This window comes from Sarcophilus harrisii, chromosome 3 (genome assembly GCF_902635505.1).
Source record: "Sarcophilus harrisii chromosome 3, mSarHar1.11, whole genome shotgun sequence".
NCBI classification, from domain to species: Eukaryota; Metazoa; Chordata; class Mammalia; order Dasyuromorphia; family Dasyuridae; genus Sarcophilus; species Sarcophilus harrisii.
Window position 1 is genome coordinate 545,401,450 of NC_045428.1, and position 21,447 is coordinate 545,422,896.

Genomic DNA, 21,447 nt, shown 5'->3' on the forward strand with positions numbered 1-21,447 from the left:
TCTTTTAGGCAAAGATTTAGTCAATCCTAGAAGATGTTTCTTCTCAGAATTGAAAAACAATGGGATCTTTAGAGAAGTTCCATCACATTTATAACATCACTTCTCTGCTCCTTCTTAATTCTCCTCAATGGTGAAACCCATTTAATAGTCAGCCCCTTTGAGTCAGGATTTTGATTCACTGTGTCCTTTGATGACTGATTACACAGCATACATATTGCCTCATTTTATGACCATTAGTGAGCTTTGTTACCACTTGGTTACATTTTAAAAACTACTATTCTTTTTTCAGACAACTAGAAATGTTTACCCTGCTATATCATTTTTATGTTTGCTAAATTTCTTCAGGAAATAATTTTATCATATTATTTTTAAACATCTTTTGGTTATATATGTAACCTTTAGAAAGATCTGTTACAGCTGCTGTCACTTGTAAAAGACACATTGGAAGGGCAAATTGATTCTAAATTTCCTGTTTTGCAGGAAGATTTTAGGTCACATACAGTACTATCTGTGCTGGGTAGTTGAGTCTACCTTATGAGCCTTTTTTACATTGTTTCTTTTGGTGAGTTCTGCATTCCTAATAACTAGTTTACTGATAAACTTTTGGAGCATAACTTGTTTGTAAGTTTGAGACTACATTGGGAATTGGTTTTGATCTTGACAAATCTCTAGCTAAAAGAGAGCTAAGCTAACTTGTTAGGTGAGTGAATTAGGATTGACAAAGATGTTAATAGTTTAGAACAATGACATTGCGTAGCTCTGCCTCTCACTTGAATTCAGTTCACATGCAAGTCAAGATATCTTGTGATATCACTGGTCTTCGAGAATGAAAGATAAACAACAATGTTAAATTTACTAAGATGAAATGTAATAGGAATACGTGTAAAGCTTTGCATTTATTGTTGTGTTTTGTTTTATTTTATTTTATTTCATTTATTTTTGCTGATGCATTTGGGGTTAAGTGACTTCCCCAAGGTCACACAGCTAGGAAGTATTAAGTGTCTGAGGCTGGATTTGAACTCAGATCCCCTCCTTCACGGCCAGTGCTCTATCCACTGTGCCATCTAGTTGCCTCTTTATTTATTTTTTTAATCAACTACACAAGTACACATAGGAAGGGATATGAGTAGTAATTTTTTTTTTTTTTTGCAGAGGCATTTAGGGTTAAGTGACTTGCCCAGGGTCACACAGCTAGGAAGTGTTAAGTTTCTGAGAGCAGATTTGTATTCCAGCCCTCCTGACTTCAGGGCTGGTGCTCTATCTACTATGCCATCTAGCTGCCCCTGAGTAGTAATTGTTGAATCATGTGTCTCTTCATCACTCCATTTGGGATTTTCTTGGCAAAAATACTGGAACAGTTTGCCATTTCCTTCTCCAGCTCATTTGACAGTTGAGGAAACTGAGGCATGCAGGGAATATGTGATCTCCCTAGATCTCCATAGAATCACATAGGAAGTAAGTATCTGGAGCCAGATTTGAACTCGTCTTCCTTGCCTCCAGACCCAGCACTATCTAGCTGCCCTTAGAGAAGAGGTCATTTGAGAGACTTGTGTATTCCATTTAATTGCAAAGTTCAGTCTGACTCACGATGGCCAAAAAAAGCACAGTATTAAAGGTGCTTCCAACAAGAATTCCTGGTTGTTCACCACAAAGGGTGCTAACCACAAATTGAATCAGTTTTCCACAAAATGGATGAACACATACATCCTGGGCATCTTGAACAAGGACAATAGGGAAATTGTGGTTGGAAATGGGTTAGAAACAGGGAACCTATTTCTTGGAATGGGGAACTGAAAAACTATACAGTCTATGAGTAGTAGACATACTTTTTCACTGATTAGCTAGACATTAGAAAAGCATATTGATTAAATAGGCTATTAACAACTTGTATCTTGAGCTTATCATCATGTGGAAATTGTATGGTTTTCCATGAGTCCAAATGAGGAATTAACATAAAAAAAGAGGTGTTTTGGCTCACACAGAAAAGAAGTCTTGTAAAACAAGGGACTTAGGCTCATAGGAGCAGGGAAGTTAAACGCTAACAAATTACCAATACATGCTAATTTCTAAGTTAAATAATTCATAGTTTGTTCAGTTTTCAACTCTGACCCCATTTGGGCTTTTCTTGGTAAAGATAATAGAATACTTTGCCACTTCCCACTCATTTTACAGATGAGGAAATGGAGGCAGGCAGAGTTAAATGATTTACCTAGGGTCACCCAGATAAGTTCAAATCTGTCTTCAAATACTGTCAGAACTTGGGGAGATGAGTCTTCCTAACTCCAGGTCTGGTATTCTATCCACCATGCCATACACCTGTCCAATAATGAGCCTTAATGAACTGGATTACTTTTGGAAGTGTTGGTGCTTTCATTGGTCCCAATTGTTGCTTACTGTAAAAGCTTCCTCAGTTTTGTTGTGTTTTGGTTTTGTTTTTTCTTTTCTCCCTTTCCTCCTTCCTCCTTCCTCTTTCTTTTCTTTTTCCCCAAGTTCTTTACTTGGTAATACTTGGCTACACATCACGTGGTGCTGCACACATTGCCAACTATCCTTTTGGTAAAGGACATCATTTAGAACAAAGAAAGGTGATGTATCAAAAATGAGTAATAATAGATGAACACCTAAAGTATTTCAAAGCATTGAGGAGTTATTTAAAGTTATTAAAAGAATTAGAGGAAAGCCTTCAGTATGTGGATCCTTAAAAAAGAGTTTGTTGAATGGCCCTGGCAAGAATTGTGTATGACAAAAAGATATGTATAAGGAGCGAATGTTTACTTCATTGAGATCACAAATCTTATTTAAAACTTTAGCTTAGAAGTTACAGTACTCAGAACAAGAGTTTTTCTGTCTACTTTAATTTGATACTGATTTTTGCATTTTAGGAGAGACTTTTAAAAATTGCATTGAATCCCAAGGAGGAATAACTAAGATAGTTAAAAGGATTCCAACCCATGCCACATGCAGGCTGATTGATGGGGCTTAGAATTTTAGATGTTCATCATTGGTGTCTTCATATATTGGAAGGACTAGCTTGTGAAAAAAGAATTAAACCTACTTCTAGAGAAGAGAACTAGAATTAATAAGCTAAAAATACAGAAAGACAATTTTTGTTTAACATAAAAAAGCTTCCTTAATAGACTTCTGATAACTTATAGAACAGTTTCCTATCCCTCCAGGTGTTCATGTAATAGCTGAATGATCACTTTTGTTGTTGGAGAGGATGGTCCTTCCCCATCTTTTCCTAACCTCCAAAATAAGGACATTCTCAGATTATAGGGTACTGCTGCTGTTTTCTTTTCTTCTTCTTTTTTTTAATTTAATAGCCTTTTATTTACAGGTTATATGTATGGGTAACTTTATAGCATTAACAATTGCCAAACCTCTTGTTCCAATTTTTCACCTCTTACCCCCCACCCCCTCCCCCAGATGGCAGGATGACCAGTAGATGTTAAATATATTAAAATATAAATTAGATACACAATAAGTATACATGACCAAAACGTTGTTTTGCTGTACAAAAAGAATCAGACTCTGAAATATTGTACAATTAGCTTGTGAAGGAAATCAAAAATGCAGGTGGGCATAAATATAGAGATTGGGAATTCAATGTAATGGTTTTTAGTCATCTCCCAGAGTTCTTTTTCTGGGCATAGCTGGTTCAGTTCATTACTGCTCCATTGGAAATGATTTGGTTGATCTCGTTGCCGAGATTGGCCAAGTCCATCAGAACTGGTCATCATATAGTATTGTTGTTGAAGTATATAATGATCTCCTGGTCCTGCTCATTTCACTCAGCATCAGTTTGTGTAAGTCTCTCCAGGCCTTTCTGAAATCATCCTGTTGGTCATTTCTTACAGAACAGTAATATTCCATAATATTCATATACCACAATTTTTCAGCCATTCTCCAACTGATGGGCATCCACTCAGTTTCCAGTTTGTAGCCACTACAAAAAGGGCTGCCACAAACATTCGTGCACATACAGGTCCCTTTCCCTTCTTTAAAATCTCTTTGGGATATAATCCCAGTAGTAACACTGCTGGATCAAAGGGTATGCACAGTTTGATAACTTTTTGAGCATAGTTCCAAACTACTCTACAGAATGGTTGGATTCGTTCACACCTCCACCAACAATGTGTTGCTGTTTTCTAAGCAAAATAGCATAGCATTTCCTCCTCCTCATCCTCTTCCCCTCGCCCTCATCCCCCAAGTTTGTAACTTCCCATTCCTCCAGTGAGTTGGAATGTCTCTTGGGTAAGTTAAGTCTGTAGGCATAGCTCCTCTCTGTGCTCCCATTTCTCTTAAAACTCTTGAGATTTAAGACTTTTAAATGAAAGGGATTTACAGTCTTGAATGTTAGGAATACTTTTGTGGCATTCCTTCTCCTCTGGATTAGATAAAAGGGAATAGATTCTTTCTTCAAGACAGTAGCCCTGTATTGCTTTCCATTTCATTAATAGGCCCCCTTTTCTTGACTTAAGTACATCCTATAGGTCAGAAGCTCCAATTAGCTTACAAACCTTCTCCAAAACTATAAGTTGGCTCTGTTCTCATGGCAGAGATAAGTAAATACTCTTTTCTCTGCCTACACCTTATTATCCTCCCCTTATTACCCTTCATCTTCTATTTTTTCCTCTACTTGATTAAAATATATACCCTTCTCTCTATTCCCCTTGTTCATTATTTTCTTCCTATTAATTCATTTGACTTTGTGCAATAGTATAAGCTTTATTTTTCTTTTACATAAGATTAGTTATTGTCTGAAAAATTAAAACAATGTAGAAGAGATTGAGACAGCCATGGAGTGGGTCTTACAAATCTGCCTGTAAACAATTCTATGTACCACTTAATCTGGTATTTTTATTCTTCATTATAATCCTGGGTAAAATTCTCTTGACCTTATACAATATACATACACACTTATAACTGAGGGCAGTACATTAGGCTGGGAGAGAGGGAGAGGGAAGATTTCATGAACCATTTGACAAGAAGATTGAACTAGTTGAATTTAAAGGCCATCCAAAGCCCTTCTGATTCTAGGATTCTCTAAGTCAGTATATGTTCAATTAAGCCTTAAAGCATCCAGATTATGAGGTATTTATAAGATAATACAAAGATCTAACAATTACTGTACAATTTTGCATAGATATGCAATATATGATCTTTGGAAGCAGAAACTTTCATATTTTTCTTTGTAGTTGACATGCTTATTAGCAAAGAGTAAACACTTAATAAATGCTTTTTAATTCTATATGGACTAGTTATTGAATTTTAAGATAGTCATAGGACTAAGACAATTGTTCTGTAAGTTTATAATGTCGATCATGTTAATTGTAGTTATTGCTTCCTTGTGAACCAGTAGAGTGTTTTAGTTCATAGTTATGTTTCTGTCCCTAGTTGTTGTTAGGTTGTGGAAGAAAAGGGTCAAGTATCTAAGAAAAGGGATATTTTTTGTAGGATAGCATTGATTTCTTGCTTATAACAGTAGATAAATTTAATAGCCAACTTGAAAAATGTGAGAAGTGAATAGTAGGAGTGGAACAGGGAAAATGAAATAATAACATATAAAATCTTAGTTTTCTACATTATTTGGACTGCTAAGTCAGTCAACAAATATTGATTAATCTTCTACCATGTGCCATGTATTGTGTTTCCAATAAACATTTTCCCTAATATAATTTTTTAAAAATCTTTTCCAGAGATTTAAGAAAGGAAATGAGATAATCAATTAAGATTGTTGGATGATTTTAATAATATAATTCAATGCCATTTTAATGAATTACCTCCGCAAACTGAATAATAAACTTTTAGGACTGAAATAGTTTTAATAAGTGAGTCAGGTCATAGATTTCATCTAAATTCTATGAGAATGAGCAGTTCAACAATCCAATCCAATACATATTCATAGAATTAGAAGCAGTTTAACTTGGAAAGCCAGCAGCCCAGAGTACCCTTAGAATATTTGTCAAATATATGCGTGTGTAGAATTCTAAAGTTAGTGAATCTAGAATATTGTCTCTTCCCTTTGGGAATCCTCATTTGTTGGAAAAGCAAAAAAAAAAAAAAAAAAAAAAAAAAAAAAAAAAAAAAAAGAAAAGCAACATGTGTAAAATGGTCTGTGGTAGAGGAATAGAGTGTCAACTCCTTCAGATTCAGAAAGGAGGGTAAAAAAGACTAATAATTGAGAGATGCTGATGAAGAGGTACTTTCATAATGAAAGTCTTAATGAACATGTTGTTGCAGATTTTTCTTCCCATGTGGCAATCTTGCTTACAGACTATAATGAGTAAAACTTCAAATATATCTTGTTGTTTTTAAATAGTCACCAACTGACTTTTCTGTCTTTTCTTAGGGAGCTGACTCTTTTTTGGAGTAAATTGCAAAGAAGAATTGATCCTTCTTTAGATATATTTTTGGAGCGTTGTCGACAGTTTGGTGTTATTGCTAAAACACAGCAACATCTCTTCTGCCTGATTAGAGTTGTACAAACAGAAGTAAGTAATTTAGGCTCTTCAGGAAAGTGGCTCAGAGAAATAAAATGACCTGTCCACGGTTACACAACTAATAAATGTTGTAGTTAGGCACAAAATTACATTATAAGTCATTGTTGACGGATAACATCCTTATATGTATTCCAGATGCTCTTAAACATCATAGTTTATGTTCAGAGTCAGTCATCTAACATGATGCAAAATCTAGATCATGAAGTTATCACATTCCCAACTCTGATTCTTTAGTATTTCTATTTTACATCATGAACTATCACCTTAATTTCATCCAAAAATTGCTAATGTCCCTAACCAGAATCTTAGAATTTCATAGACGGTAGGGAATTTTTAGCAAACAAGGAAGAAGCATTTATCACGTACTAGGCATTGTGCCAAATACTTTACAATACAATAATGTCTTTTCCTCACAACAACCCTAGAATCAGGTGCTATTATTATCCCTATTTTTAACTTGAGGAAACTGAGGCTTAAGAGGTTAATTGATTTGCCCATCTAGGCAATCCAAATGTTTCATTTTATAGTGGAGAAAACTGAGGCCCTGAGAAGAAGAAAAAAAAAAACTTGCCTAAAGTGACCTTTAATGACCGAGCTATCTAATCCAAGTGTCCAGATATGTGCAGCCTAATGTTTTCTTCTATTGTGTTGTATCTCCATTTTTTTCCCTTTGTATTCATTTCTGTTACCATTTCTGTCGTTCTTTGAAATAAATATTTTCCTGCATCCTTTTCCATCATGGAGAATGGTCTTAAAGTTGAAAATGATTAAAAAGGAGCTGAAGCTGTAGTTACATAAAGGCTAGTTTCTTTATATGAGTGTTCAATCTCCAGTCCCTGCAAATTTATTTTCCAGGATAATAATAATAATCCCATTTAAGGAGCCTTTTCAGGTTTTCAGAGAACTTTACATATTTTCTTTTATTTGATCCTGTGAGTTAGTCCTTTAGGTATTTAATATCTCCATTTTAGCAGTGAGGAAACTGAAGCTTTAAGTAATGCCTAAAGGGGTTCAGAAAGAATCCCCAGATATGACTAAAGAACCTCTTGGTGTAGTGTTGAGAGCTGGGTTAAGAATAGTTAGAGAAAATAACATGTTAAGAGGGTGGTGATAAACTTGCTTCAAACTCTTTAACATGGTCAGAGAGTGGGTGGGGTTGAGTGAATCACCCTAAGAAGTTTGAGGCGATATGATGGATGTTAAACAACCAGTAAGAAGGTTGTGGTCTCTGAATGAAGACATAATTACCTATTCTTGTTCCTGGAACAGAGGTGGAGAATCAGGAAGGTGGTATAGTATAAGAAACACTGGATTTGGAGTCAGAGGACCTGAGTTTGAATCCTGCCCGAATGCTACTTACTACTACTACCACTACTACTACTACTACTACTACCACTACCACTACTACTACTACTACTACTACTACCACTACCACTACCACTACCTGTGTGACCTTGGGCAAGTCACATAACCTCTCTGGACCTCAGTTTCCTCCTCTGTAAAGTGAGGGGGGTGGACTAGATGACTTCCAGTGTCCCTTCCAGCTGTCTGTGATTCTAAGAAAGATCATCAGATGGGTAATACATCATATAACTTTTTATATAATATATCTGTGCCAGTTCACTTAAATAGTAGTACTTCAGTTTCCTTTATTGCCCAGTGGGCATAGGCACAGATGTGTGAATTACAAAATATGCATCATCCCTAAAGTACTCCCAACACATTCATGTTCTGAATGTTAATAATTTAAATAAAAATGAAAACTTTTTTTAAACACACCATATTTGTACTGTATATGACCTTGAATTGCTTTGGTAAGTTACTTTCCAGCTTTCCTGCCTTTTCATACATTTACCCTTGTCTAGGAAATCCCCTTTACTCTTCCATGTTTATCTAAGCTATATCCTTCTGCATCCAGTTTGTCTTATCATTCTTCTGTTGATTACAGCACTGAAAATCAATATCAATATATCAATATACATCTCTATGTGTGTACCAAGTTTTAAGTTTGACGCTAAAGACTAAATTTTTTATTACTTTGTATCTCCCACTCCTGGATGGGTGTTTAGGAAATATATACATGTATAAATTGTGGTTGATTTTTCTCACATTTTTATGTGAGATCAAGTGGGCACCAACTTGAATGTACAATAGAAAGAATAATTAAAGACTACTTTCATCTTCATATTAAGATCAAGAGACTAGAACACCTTTCCAAAGTAAATTGTGTAGCTGTCTTAGGAAATGTTTCAAACATTTGTTTGTTTTCTTTAGTTATTATTGGTCTTTTCATTTTTGAATTAGATCAATGACATCACATGATGGTATCTTGTATTAAAATTGGATTTAAGTGCGGTAGAATTGCACAAAGTTGGCAGCCTCAATTTTTTTTCTTTAGTCATCAATATCTGGGGACAAAACAAAAATCAGGATAACTCACAGTGACTCGGAATTACAGTGAATGATCTTGGTATTATCCATGTCAGATAAAGCTCTAACCATTCCAAAGCACCTGCTTCAGTTGACTTCATGATTCCAGTAAGGGAAGTCTTCAGGTGTTTGAATTGGTCACTCCTCTAATTCCCCAATAGATTTGTGACCCTTTGGTTATTCCCCACATGGTTGACAAAACCATGTCTGTCAAAATGGTTTTTTACCAAAGAGTGACCATCATATATGCTACAGCTTCTTAGAGCCACAGGTGAGAGTTGAATGCCATGTATACACAAAGGGTGACTAGGCATCCCTGAACAGGGTTCATAAATCCCTCAAGCCCACCAAAGGTGCAAGTCCTCCTCTTTGAAAAGGTACTCCCAGGTTCTTTAGTAAGATTGTCCCAAAAATACAGATAACTTTTCAAAAGTGATAAAAATTAGTAAAAATTAGTTTTTGCCAGTTCGTACTGGCAAGAAAAGTGAAGTGTCTGCCCCTAAACTCATTAATTTCATAAGTGCATATTATTGGGGTACCTAGGTGATGCAGTGCATAGAGTACCAGTCCTGAAGTCAGGAGAACCTGAGTTCAAATGTGGTCTCAGACACTTAATGCTTCCTAACTCTGTGTCCCTGGGCAAATCACTTTACCCTAATTGCCTCGACAAAAAAGAAAGAAAGAAATTTCACATAATTTGGATTCAAGTGAAATAAAGCTAGATTTCAAAAGGAAGAGAAAATCAGTATAAAACTTTGGAATGTTTAGGAATAGTAACAGTAGTGAAGATTTTTTACACAGACATATTCAGCTGTTTTCATTCATTATATGAGATATATCCTCATTGCATTGAAAAGGCCAATAACCCAGGGCCAAAGAATGGTACAAGGCTGGAGAGCTGGTGAGAGTTTTTATATAATTTTCTTCTCTTGTTTCAGGACAAAATCAATTTTTTCTTCCTCTCTTCTGTTAGGCAGAAGATGCTGGTGTGGCAGTGTCCATTTTATTATGTGTGAGAGCCCTTCAAATTCGATCAAGTGAAGATGATGAAATGAAAACATCAGTGTGTAAAACTATTGGTTGTCTTTTACCAGAAGACCTTGAAGTTAGAAGAGCCTGTCAGCTTACTGAATTTTTGTTAGAGCCCAGCTGGGCTGGATTTAACCTGTTAGAAGAACTATACCTGCAACCAGATCAGAAGTTTGATGAGGAAAATGCTCCAGTTCCCAACTCTCTCCGATGTGAGCTTTTGTTAGCTCTAAAAGCACACTGGCCTTTTGATCCTGAATTTTGGGACTGGAAAACCTTAAAACGACATTGTCACCAACTCCTAGGCCAAGAAGCTTCTGATTCTGATGATGACCTCAGTGGCTATGAGATGTCGATTAATGAGACAGATGTTTTGGAGTCTTTTCTCAGTGACTATGAAGAGAACAAAGATGATAAACATTCCAAAAGAAGAGATTCAACAGATCAGCAGAAGGAGAAAAGAGACAAAAAACCAATTGGTTCTTCTGAAAGATATCAGAGGTGGCTTCAGTATAAGTTCTTCTGTGTCCTCTGCAAAAGAGAATGTATAGAAGCAAGGATACTCCATCATTCCAAGATGCACATGGAAGATGGAATTTATACTTGCCCTGTCTGTATAAAAAAATTCAAGAAAAAGGAATTTTTTGTACCTCATGTAATGGAACATGTAAAAATGCCACCAAGCAGAAGAGACAGACCCAGAAAGAAATTATTGATGAAGAGAGAGCGTTCTCAAAAGGGTAATGGCTCCAGGAGTCCTTCTGGAGCATCTGATCAAAACCAGTCATCCAATGAACAGGGAGATTCTCAAGAGTATGTTACCTTCAGCAAACTAGAGGATTGCCACTTGCAAGATAGAGATTTATACCCTTGCCCTGGGACAGACTGCTCCCGAGTATTTAAGCAATTTAAGTACCTAAGTGTGCACCTCAAAGCTGAACACCAAAACAATGATGAAAATGCCAAGCATTACTTGGACATGAAGAACCGGAGAGAGAAATGTTCTTATTGTCGGCGACATTTCATGACAGCTTTTCATCTACGGGAACATGAGCGAGTTCACTGTGGACCTCAGCCTTATATGTGTGTCTCTATAGACTGCTATGCGACATTTGGGTCAGTGAATGAGCTACTTAACCATAAACAAAAACATGAGGATCTTCGATACAAATGTGAATTAAATGGCTGCAGTATTGTTTTCAGTGATTTGGGACAGCTTTATCACCATGAAGCTCAGCATTTTCGGGATGCATCCTACACATGCAACTTTATTGGTTGCAAAAAGTTCTACTATTCTAAAACTGAATTTGAGAAACACCTCTCCATGCATAATGGTGACATCTCAAATGGAGATATTAAGACAACAGTAAAACTTGAATCTGCAGCAAATGAAAAGAACAGTTGTCAAGATCAACCTCATTTACTTGACCCAACTGAGAAATCTCATCTACCTGAGGATCTGCTTTTCTCTGTGGAGGCAACTAGTTCCCAGTTAGCTCCAGATATTGAGGAAGCTGGCTCTGATAACCTAAAAGACAATAGTGACAGCAACTCCAGTGATCAATTAAGTCACAGCTCATCTGCCTCAATGAATGAAGAACTCATTGATACACTGGACTCTCCTGAGACTATGCCTGATATTTTACTATCCTCTCATGATAAAGTCTTTGACCCTTCCAGTTTAAAAGAGAAATGTTCCAATGTGGCAGTTTGTTTTGATGGGAAAAAGTTTACCTGTGGTTTTGAAGGCTGTGGTTCCACATACAAAAATGCTAGGGGTATGCAGAAACATCTCCGAAAGGTTCATCCTTGCCATTTCAAGCATAAAAAACCATTGGGAATAAAAGATAAAGAGATGTTTCCATTTTTGGACAGTGAACACAGTCAAACAAATGAAAACTTTAATGCTGAGCCTAAGCCGGGTTCAGATACAAACAGTGACTCCCCAGATGAAGGTCTAGATCACAATATGCACACTAAATGTAAAAGTGATCTTCAAAGTTGTCACCATTCTCCTGAAGCCCCTATTTGTTCTTCCAGAGTTCCGTGTACTGAGGATGCCATGTTGGAGCTTCTGTTGCGCTTGAAACACTTAAGCTTGAAAAACTCAATAACACACACATCCTTCTCAGGGTCACTGCCAGTGTATCCATCCAATGGTGCTAAGTCCCTTCAGTCAGTTTCATCAAGCCCTATCTCAGACCTTCACTTTCAGAATCAAGAAGAAAATTTGTCAAGTCAATATCTTGCACAATTGGCAGCCAAACCATTTTTCTGTGAACTTCAAGGCTGCAAATACGAATTTGTGACCAGAGAGGCTTTGTTGATGCATTATGTCAAAAAGCATAATTATTCTAGAGACAAAGTCCTACAGTTATCCATGTTTCAGCATCGATACTCCCCTTTTCAGTGTCATATTTGCCAAAGGTCATTTACCAGGAAAACCCACCTTCGAATTCATTATAAAAATAAGCATCAGATTAGCAATGAAAAAGTCACTCATAAATTATTTGATAATGGAAAATGTGATCATATAAGCCCCTGCACAGGGGATCACTTGAAAGGTAATGTCTTGGGTGGTTGCTCTGCTTCTACTTTTTGTGGAAGTGCAGATCTTGGAGATGATCAGACAAATAACTCTGAAAAGCAAATCCGACATCCTAAAAAGGAAGAGTGTAGTTCAGAAACTGATTTGGAATCTTCCTGTGAGGAAATTGATAATAATATGACAGGAAAATCGTCTAACATTTCATCACCAATAGATAGCCACAGGGAAGAATTAGAAGCAAGAGAGGGAAGAGGGAGTAGAAGAACTGTTGCCAAAGGAAATCTGTGCTATATTTTGAACAAGTACCACAAACCATTCCATTGTATTCATAAAAGTTGCAATTCTTCATTCACAAATCTAAAGGGCTTGATTCGACATTACCGAACAGTGCATCAATATAATAGAGAGCAGTTGTGTTTGGAAAAAGACAAAGCACGAACAAAAAGGGAACTAGTCAAATGTAAAAAAATATTTGCTTGCAAATATAAAGAGTGTAATAAGCGTTTCCTATGCTCCAAAGCACTGGCTAAACACTGTAGTGATTCCCATAACTTAGACCCTGTTGAAGATCAGAAAGTCCTTTCTGAGTCTGATTCTGCTGCCAGGTTTCCCTGTAGCCAAGCACAGTGCCCAGCGGTCTTCTACACTCTTAACAAGTTGAAGCACCATTTGACAGAACAGCATGGTATTGAAGGAGAGATAAATTCAGACTTTGAAATTCATTGTGACCTTAATGGCTGTGATCGAATCTTCACACATCGAAGTAACTACTCTCAACATGTGTATTATCGACACAAGGACTATTATGATGACCTCTTTGGGAATCCAAAAGTGGAAAATGAGAGTGTACTGAGAAGTGAAGGTGAGAAAGGTTATGGAACTACCCGGTCTCACAGTGAAACAAGTCAGAATAATAAGAAAGCATTAAATACTAAAACTAGAAAATGTGGTGGCCTGATTAAAGACAAAAAGCTTCCAATCATTTTTAAAACAAAAGAGGAAGCCCTAAATATGTGTGCAGAGCAGTCTGAACACACTCAATACCCCTGTATGATCCAAGGCTGTGCATCTGTTGTCAAATTGGAAAGTAGTATATTAAGACATTACAAACGTACACACCAGATGAGCAGTGCTTATTTAGAGCAACAGATGGAAATGCTAGTAGTTTGTGTTAAGTATGGTACCAAAATTAAAGAAGAACCACCCTCTGAGGTAGAGCCTTGTGTAAAGAAGGAAGAAACCAGAAACTGTGAACCAGGAAGCACAGTACATACCCACCGCCCTGGTGAAAATGAAGCATCTCTCCAAAAGGGCAACAGTTCCCCTCATCCAGAAAATAAAGGAAATGGCAGTCAGGAAGGGTGTGTAGAAGGCAATTCTGTATTTAATACAGATACCTTCCTGTATAGAGAAACTTCAAAATGTAACCATAGTTCAGAAACCACTAGCTTGGAAGAGTGTCATGTTACTGATCCCTCTTCCTGTAAAATTGAAAAGTCTACACCTAAGAACACTGATGGAACTGAGAGCAGATCCCATTTAACAAATTTCCAGTTGCCTTTACCAAGAAAAAGGGTACCAGAAACTGGGCACCATACCTCTAAACTGGAAAGTAATGTGGTAAAAACTCCAGTTCATGTTCCAAAAGATACATTTCGGAAACATTCACAGGCCAGATCATTTGATTTGAAGACTTATAAACCCATGGGCTTTGAATCTTCATTTTTAAAATTCATTCAGGAAAGTAAGGAAAAAGAGGATGATTTTGATGATTGGGAGCCATCGGAGCACTTAACAGTAAATGAAGTTCCACAGCCCAGTGATGACTTAGCAGGGAATGCAACTGTGGATGGTATAGTGAATGAAAAAAGCCCTAAAGTTGATATACCTCTTCCTTCCAATGATTCTGCAATTCATGATAACATGACTGCAATCCAGCCTATCATTGTAGCAGAATCATCAACTGTCCCTTCCCTTGAAAATCTGAGGGTCATATTAGATAAGGCACTAACAGACTGTGGAGAGCTTGCCTTAAAACAACTACATTATCTGCGGCCGGTGGTCGTCCTGGAAAGATCTAAATTTTCCACATCTCTTTTAGACTTGTTTCCAACAAAAAAAACAGATGAGCTTTGTGTAGTAGGGAGTTCCTAAGTAGCAGTTTTGTTTTAGAGAACAGACTGGCTTCAGTACTGCAGCATGGGGACAATTGCCAATTCGAACAAAGGCTGAGCAGCAGCCACACCATTGTTTAGGGTAGGGTAGGCTGTGCATTTTCATGAATGTATAATATCTTTGTCAACAGTATTGGCAGCGTTCATTAGCTCCCCAGTTGGTTTGTTTATTGGTTGGGTTATTTTGTTTTGTTTTGTTTTATTAAGAAAATGGAACTGTGCTCTGTTTGGTGCTAATTAATACATCAAATATACTGGGGCTTCCTTTTTCAAATTAAGTGTGCATGATTGTATATGGAACAGATACTGAGGCCCTAGGGTGGGAGGGCTGGGGGGAGGGAGGCAGACAGAGTTCTTACTTGACTTGAATGTGCACCTAAGGGTGCTTTGTGTAATATATTGTACACTACAGCATCTTATATTTTTTGAGTTGAGTTTCAATAAATTACAATTTTTCACCCATTTCTGTTTTAATTGGCAAAAGTTTTCATGCCATTCACAAGATGGAATGAACATGTGTTCTTATGCTTCTTTCCAGTTATGACTCACTGAAGCAACCAGTGTTAAACTTCTTTAAAGAAAAATCATTGTTTTAAAAAGTGGAGATGAAAGGGAGAGGCCAGTTCTTAATGCAGCCTGGAATTGTAGAACTAATTGTCACATGGTCCACTGAAATTTTTTATCCATATTCACCAAAAGTGTCGTTCATTCATGTGTGAAGGGTGGAACTTGACACACCTTTCATGAAGTTTTAGAAATGGCAGACAGAGAGAGACTTAAGGAAGTGGAGGAATCATCTTTTGGTTTTTTGTTTGTTTTTGTTTTTTCCTGCATGTACTGTTTAAGATAATTGAACAAAGATTTGAGGGTCTTTATTTTATATTACTCATGAGAATGATACACTAGTGAAATCATAGTTCTCGGTAACTAAATTTTAATGCTGCTCACCTTTATTTCACTATTCCTGCATGTAATAATACTAGCTTTCATTGTACCCTCTATTCCAAGGCTTCTTAAACTTTTTCCACTTGTGACTCCTAAGAAATTTGTATGTGACCTTGGTTATATAGGCATACAAAATAGGTGTTCAAATCAAACATTTACTGATATTAAGTCATAATTTCAAACACCCTCACATTCAATTGTGTAATCCCATGTGGAGTCACAAACCACTAGCCCACTAACGTCCTATCACTCTTAAGTGTAATTTTTACTTTTGGGTTGTTCTACATCACCTCTGGTGGCACTTCCAACCTAGAATTTCTGTTATTCAGATATGAATAACATGGTACTTGCTTATGGTAAACCTTTTAAAATGGAAGTAATGATCTGCTACTCTCTCAAGATAAATATTTCATTTGAGGATAATTAGGAGTAATTTCACTTCTCATATTGGAAAGATCCATTTGGCATAGAAACGAGTCTAGAAACCAGTTCAAGTCTCATACTGCAACTAGTTCATGATATGACTTTCCCTTCCCTACCCCGTGTTAATATTTTTCCAAATACATACTTTTCAACATTCATTTTTATAAGCCTTTAGGTTTCAAATTTTTCTTCCTCCTTCCCCCACTTCATCCCTCCTCAAGAAAGTGTGCAATCTGATATGACATAAATGTGTATTCCTTTTAAACATATTTGTTGTCTTGTGTAAGAAAAATCAGATCTGAAGGGGAAAGACCATGAAAAAGGAAAAGTAAACCAACAAAAAATGAAAATACTATGCTTCAATCCACATTCAGTCTCCATAATTCTCTTCCTGAATCCAGATGGCATTTTCCATCCCAAATCTATTGAAATTGTCTTGAATCGGCATTGCTGAGAAGAGTGAAGTCCATCACAGTTGATCATCACCCAATCTTATTACTGTGCGCGATGTTCTGCTTCTGCTCACTTCATTAACCTTAGTTCATGTAAGTTTTTCTAGGCTTTTATGAAACCAGCCTGCTCATCATTTTGTATAGAATAATAATAATCTATTATATTCTTTTATCATAACTTTTTTCAGTCAATTTCCCAACTGACTGGCATTTTTCCACTTCTTGCCACTACAAAAAGAACTACAAATATTTTTGTATATATGGGTCTTTCCCCTCTTTTATGATCTCTTTGAGATACAGACCTAGTACACTGCTGGATTAAGGATATGCACAGTTTGATAGTACTTTGGGTGTAGTATGTTCCTCTACAAAATGGTTGGATCAGTTCACAACTCCACTAACAATGCATTAGTATCCTAATTTTCCCACATCCCCTCCAAATCTTTATCATCATTTCCTGTCTTCTAAGCCAATCTGAGAGGTGTGAAGTGGTACCTCAGAATTGTTTTAATTTTCATTTCTTTAATCAGCAATTTGGAGCACTTCTTTCCATATGACTAAGTTTCTTCATCTGAAAATTATCCATTCATATACTTAGACCATTTATCAATTGGACAATGATTTATGTTTTTATAAATTTGACTTAATATTTTAGGAATGAGAACTTTATCAGAAACACTAGCTGTAAAAATTATTTCCCAGTTTTTTGTTTCCCTTTTAATTTTGACTGCATTAGTTTTGTTTGTGCAAAAACTTTCTAACTTAATGTAACCAAAATTAGCCATTTTGTATTTCATACTCTTCTCTACTAGTTCCTTGATTTTAAATATCTCCCTTCACAGATCTGATAGGTAAACTATCCCTTGCTCTATTGATTTGCTTAGTATTACCCATTCTGACTAAATTATGAACCCATTTCGACTTTATCTTGGAAACCTAACACCTTAGTGTTAGGTGTTGGTCAGTGCCTACTTTCTGTCATAGTATTTTAACAATTTTTGTACCTATTTTATGTCACAGTGAGTTCTTATCCCAGAAGCTGGAATCTTTGGGGTTATCAAACGCTAGATTGCTGTAGTCATTGACTGTTGTGCATGACTTTATCTTAGTTATCTCCCTAAACAGTTTAAATTTTACTTGTTCATAAAGTCCATGCACGTAAAGCAAATGAAAATATGTGCAAACTAAATGCATCCATATTTGGCACAAAAGGAAAGAACTACCAAACTGATGAGGCAAAAGTAGATTTTTTTTTTTTAAATATAACTTTTTATTGACAGAACCCATGCCATACCCATGCCTGGGTAATTTTTTACAGTATTATCCCTTGTACTCACTAATGTTCTGACTTTTCCCTTCCCTCCCTCCATCCCCTCCCCCAGATGGCAAGCAGTCTTATACATGTTAAATATGTCACAGTATATCCTAGATACAGTATATGTGTGCAGAAGTGAACAGTTTTGTTGTTGCACAGGAAGAATTGGATTCAGAAGGTAAAAATAACTCAGGAAGAAAAACAAAAATGCAATTGGTTTACATTCATTTCCCAGTGTTCTTTCTTTGGGTGTAGCTGCTTCTGTCCATCATTGATCAATTGAAACTGAGTTAGATCTTCTCTTTATCGAAGAAATCCACTTCCATCGAAATACATCCTCATACAGTATCGTTGTTGAAGTATATAATGATCTCCTGGTTCTGCTCATTTCACTCAGCATCAGTTCATGTAAGTCTCTCCAAGCCTCTCTATTCATCCTGCTGGTCATTTGTTACAGAACAATAATATTCCATAACATTCATATACCATAATTTACCTAACCATTCTCCAGTTGATGGGCAACCATTCATTTTCCAGTTTCTAACCACTACAAACAGGGCTGCCACAAACATTTTGGCACATACAGGTCCCTTTTTCTTCTTTAAGATCTCTGGGACATAAGCTCAGTAGAAACACTGCTGGATCAAAGGGTATGCACATTTTGATAACTTTTTGAGCATAGTTCCAAATCGCTCTCCAGAATTGTTGGATTCATTCACAATTTCACCAACAATGCATCAGTGTCCCAGTTTAACCGCATTCCCTCCAACATTCATCATTTTTTCCTGTATATCTTGGCCAATCTGACAGGTGTGTGTAGTGGTATCTCAGAGTTGTCTTAATTTGCATTTCTCTGATTAATAATGATTTGGAACATTCTTTCATATGAGTGGTAATAATTTCAATTTCATCATCTGAGAATTGTCCATTCATATCCTTTGACCATTTATCAATTGGAGAATAGCTTGATTTCTTATAAATTAGAGTCAATTCTCTATATATTTTGGAAATAAGGCCTTTATCAGAACCTTTAACTGTGAAGATGTTTAAGAAGTTGATTCTTAAAAGATCAAAGTGGGGGGGAGAGAATGTCCTGCATTGTGGTAACTGGGGAGAGGGTGTGTTTGTGCTATGCAAATATGTACAGGTGGGAAATGGAATGTCAGGCACCAGGAGTAGCTAATGAAATAAGTTGGAAAAGTTAAATAGACCTCACATTGTTCAGGACTTTATTTAGGGTTTGTCAAATTTGTAGCTACACTGGTTGTTACATATTAGAAAATCACATTAATATTATATATTTTTTATTTTGTTACAAGATTTCCCAAATGTATTTCAGTCTTGTTTGGGAGCCAGGTGGTGCTTGATCAAATTTGATATTTTTGGGGTAGAAAATATGTGGAAAAAGGAAAAAGTAGGGAAAACAGGAGACCCATAACAGTTAAATCAAGTGAGAATTAACATACAAATAGAGTGAACGGAAAGAAAGGGACATGTGAGAGTTGTGGAGGTTAGATAACACAAGATTTGGCAACTGATTAGATTTGGAATAAAGCAGAAGAGTTAGATTAATGCCCAGATTGGGAATCATTAGTTGACTAAAAGGTTGTTGATGTCTTCTATAGAAATAGAGAAGTTTGAAGTAGGGGTGAATTTATTGGAACATAGGAGTTCCATTTTGAACAAATGTTTCAGATACTTGTCCTATTCACTTCTGCCTCTTAGAATTCCCTTTAGTTCATAACCACATAAATCCTTTCCTGATCTGCTCAGCTACTAGGGTATTCCCTCCCAAAACTAGCTTGTATTTATTTGATATCAATGGATATATAGAGATCTCTGTCTACCCACACATATACATGTCTCTCCTGGTGAGGGACTGGGATTTAATTTTTTTCTTTGTATTTCAAGCACTTGGTAGAGTACTAGGTACTTAAGTGCTTAATGCTTATTTATAAGAAGATATCTAAATGGTCATGATATGGGAATAAATTAGTATTGGGCATAAATCAGTTAGTATTGGGCATAAGGATTTGGTGATCATTTGCATAGAGTTGTTAATTGAATTAATGGAAGATGATGAATTCACTAAGTGTGGAGGGATAAAACCTAAGAGAGAGTCCACAAGAGGATCCAATAAAGGAAATTGAGAGGAATGGTCTGACAGAAGTATGAGAGTAATGTCTTGGCTTCCAAAGCATGGTTGACATTGTTAAAACAATTGAAATCACATATCAAGAGCTTTTAATTATTCGTGATGATTCCTTTTCTGAATTGTTTTTCATAGGCAAATCTTATATCTTGGCTTGATATAATTCTCAGTTATTGGTATTTGGATTAAGTCAGAAATGTCCGTAGCTGCTTATATCTGACTACTAATAAACTTTCGAATCATGGCTTCAATTTCAGTTTTGCTTTGATACTTCAAAGTCAATTTAAAATATAAAATGATATTCTCAGCTATTGGTCTGTAGAAATATTAATGCTTTTATCACTTCACAAGGTGCACTGTTGTGCTTCAATCTAAGCCCCAACAGGTCATTTTGTTTAGACTAAACAGATAAGGGGTTATTAAATATCCCATTTTTATCAGATTCTGCTCTTTAAAGCATACCGGTTTATGGTTTTAGTTAACTCTGACAATAGTCTCTTGTTCCTTCCTGTACTTTACCTTTAATTTCAGGACTGTAATAGCCTATAGATATTAATATCTGGCATCTAGTTTTGTCCCAAATCCTTCACCAGCATTTAAGTTGAAAGCTACCATTTCTACCTTTCAAAGTGACCTGTAAATTTTTTTCCTTCAAAAAAAGGAAGCATTTTCCCTAAGCATTTCTGTGTTAACCCAGTGTAAGCCCACCCCTTTTTTTGGAAGCAAAAAACTGAGCTGCTTACTGCTTTTCCTGATATTTGGTTCTCCCTACTCCATTTTGTGTGTGTGTGTATACACTACAATCCCAAACAGTGTCACCATGTTCTATTATGCTCATACCTCAAAGCTAAAAACTCCTTTTTTCTACTTCATCAATTCTGTTAGGCTTTTAGTTTGACACCATCTTATTCTACCAAACATACATTTTTTAGTCTGGGCAACTTCCTCATTGTCAATGAAATCCAATGTACTTCTGCTCCCAGTCTTCATCCTTCATCTTGCCCTAGTCTTGAAGTGAGTTCTCAACCCTCTTTCTATTGAAACCTTTAAAAGTTATCTCTATGAAATGTACCTTGATTGATTATTCCAACCCTTTTACTGATCTTCATCTTTTCTGAACTCAAGTTTTTACTGACATAACACAGAACTTGCATATTTTCCTCTTCTCCCATGCATTTTAGTCTTTTCGTTTCCTTAAGTTGTCTGAATGAGCAAAGAAAATGATCCAGGCCATTTCCCATAGCAAACAAAGTATAAGGTCAAGAAATTATTAGATGTTAATGCAGTAAATTTTGAGGGCCCAACATCTCATTCTCTGTCCATCACTATTTGCCATGCTATCTTACTGAACCTAACCGAAGAATCCTATTCTGTAGCCACTCTGTTGCTCTCATGGTGAGAATGGTAGTGCAGAATTAAAACTCAGGAGACCTGTTGGAGATCTCTCAATTTATTGTAACCTCAGAATTGCATATT

The 21,447-nt window shown here is 36.3% G+C and overlaps 1 protein-coding gene across 1 annotated transcript in view; it reads left to right on the forward strand.

Annotated features, from left to right (window-relative positions):
- Positions 1-16,341, forward strand: part of RLF (RLF zinc finger) — a 99,080-nt gene extending 82,739 nt beyond the window's left edge. Inside the window, exons 7-8 of the mRNA XM_031962242.1 lie at positions 6,353-6,494; positions 9,907-16,341. Coding sequence (XP_031818102.1) covers positions 6,353-6,494; positions 9,907-14,664 — 4,900 coding nt within the window. The 3' untranslated portion in view covers positions 14,665-16,341. The remainder of the gene's footprint in view (positions 1-6,352; positions 6,495-9,906) is intronic.
- Positions 16,342-21,447: the final 5,106 nt, after the last annotated feature.